Raw genomic sequence first — 1,388 nt, forward strand, 5'->3', positions numbered from 1 at the left:
TGTAATCCCAGCAGTAGGGAGGCTGGGGCAGGAGGATCGTTCCGAGTTTGAGACCAGCCTGGGCTACAAAGTGAGCTCAAAGCCAGCCTGAGATGGATAGCGACAAAAAGTCTCAAAAAGACCAAAAAAAAAAAAAAAAAAAAAAAAAAACAGGTGGTGCAAGCCTATAATCCCAGCACTTTGAAAGACTGAAGCAGGAAGATGCCAAGTTTGAGCCCAGGCTGGAGATCATAGACCTTGTCTCAAAGGGCAGGGGCAAAGCTCAGTGCAAAGTCTTGAGTTCTGTCCCCAGTACCTATATGTGTTGTCGAAGCAAGCACCATCCCCAGTATGAAAACAACAAAACAAAATGAAACAAACAAAAACAGTAGGCACTGTGGTACACACCCGAAATCTCAGCACTCTGGGAGGCTGAGGCAGGAGGGAAGCAAACTAGAGCTCAGGCTGGGCGACCTGGCAACTTACACCCTATCTCAAAATTCTAAAAGGTAAAAAGACCTGGAATATAGCTCAGTGTGAAGGTCCTGGGCTCAGTTCCGAAGTACTGAGGTGGACAGAGGCAATCGGAGAAGTAATGCCCTACGGTCTTCGCATTTGTCTGCGGTTTCACTTAATGCACATGCCCAGTAAGGAGGGCTGGAAGGCTGGCGGGGGAGATAAAAAGGATCAATAATACAGCTCAGAAGAGGGGTGGTCAGGGATGAATCCTGCCCACTACTGGTACCCTCACGTTACATCCCAAGTACGGTTAATAAAGAGGGGAGAACAAGACGCTCACCCCATGATCCTGCGCTCCGAGTAGGCCTTTCGCTTGTTGGTGAAGGGCGCAGTAAAGCCCATGAAGGAGCGACTGGGGGCTACGCCGGCCTCGGCCGCCAAGGCCTGCGCGGCGCGGGGCAAGAAGAGGCCGCAGGAGATCAGAAACCTAAGACCAAAGGCAAGGAGAAGCAGTGTCAGGATTCTTTTGCGTTTGGCCACTTCCAGGTGAAGGGCAAGAGGGGCGCATCCCGGAGTGACGTCACCCGGACGAGCTTTTCTCCCAGCACCTGCTGCAGCTCTCCGAGTTCCCCGGCCAGGCAGTCACGAGTGCAAAAGGTCGAGGGCGGCTGAGGACGCGGCCGGAGCGGGGATGGGGACAAGGGGAGCGCGCGAGGTGCCGTCTGCCTGTGGGGGGCTACACTACCGCTGAGAGCGGAGACTCTCGGGAAGCACCGCTGCCCCCGGGCCCCGCCAGACCCGTTACTGCCGGGGCGACCTGCAGCGCCAGGGAGAGGCGAGCACCCACCCGGCGGGTGGGACAGGCAACAGCATCCTCCAAGGCTCCAGGGCCGCCGCGCTGCAGGCCCCCGCTGCGCCCGCATCCCCAGGCCGCCGCCCTGCCCCGCCCG

General features: G+C 57.3%; 1 protein-coding gene across 1 annotated transcript in view; it reads right to left on the reverse strand.

The window, feature by feature from the left end:
• Positions 1 to 216: 216 nt before the first annotated feature.
• Positions 217 to 1,388, reverse strand: part of LOC106147679 — a gene marked incomplete at its 5' end in the record, with an annotated part of 9,148 nt that continues 7,976 nt past the window's right edge. Inside the window, 1 exon segment of the mRNA XM_013510218.1 lies at positions 217 to 925. Coding sequence (XP_013365672.1) covers positions 749 to 925 — 177 coding nt within the window.

The sequence above is a fragment of the Chinchilla lanigera genome, unplaced genomic scaffold (genome assembly GCF_000276665.1).
Source record: "Chinchilla lanigera isolate Chin_1 unplaced genomic scaffold, ChiLan1.0 scaffold00644, whole genome shotgun sequence".
NCBI lineage: Eukaryota > Metazoa > Chordata > Mammalia > Rodentia > Chinchillidae > Chinchilla > Chinchilla lanigera.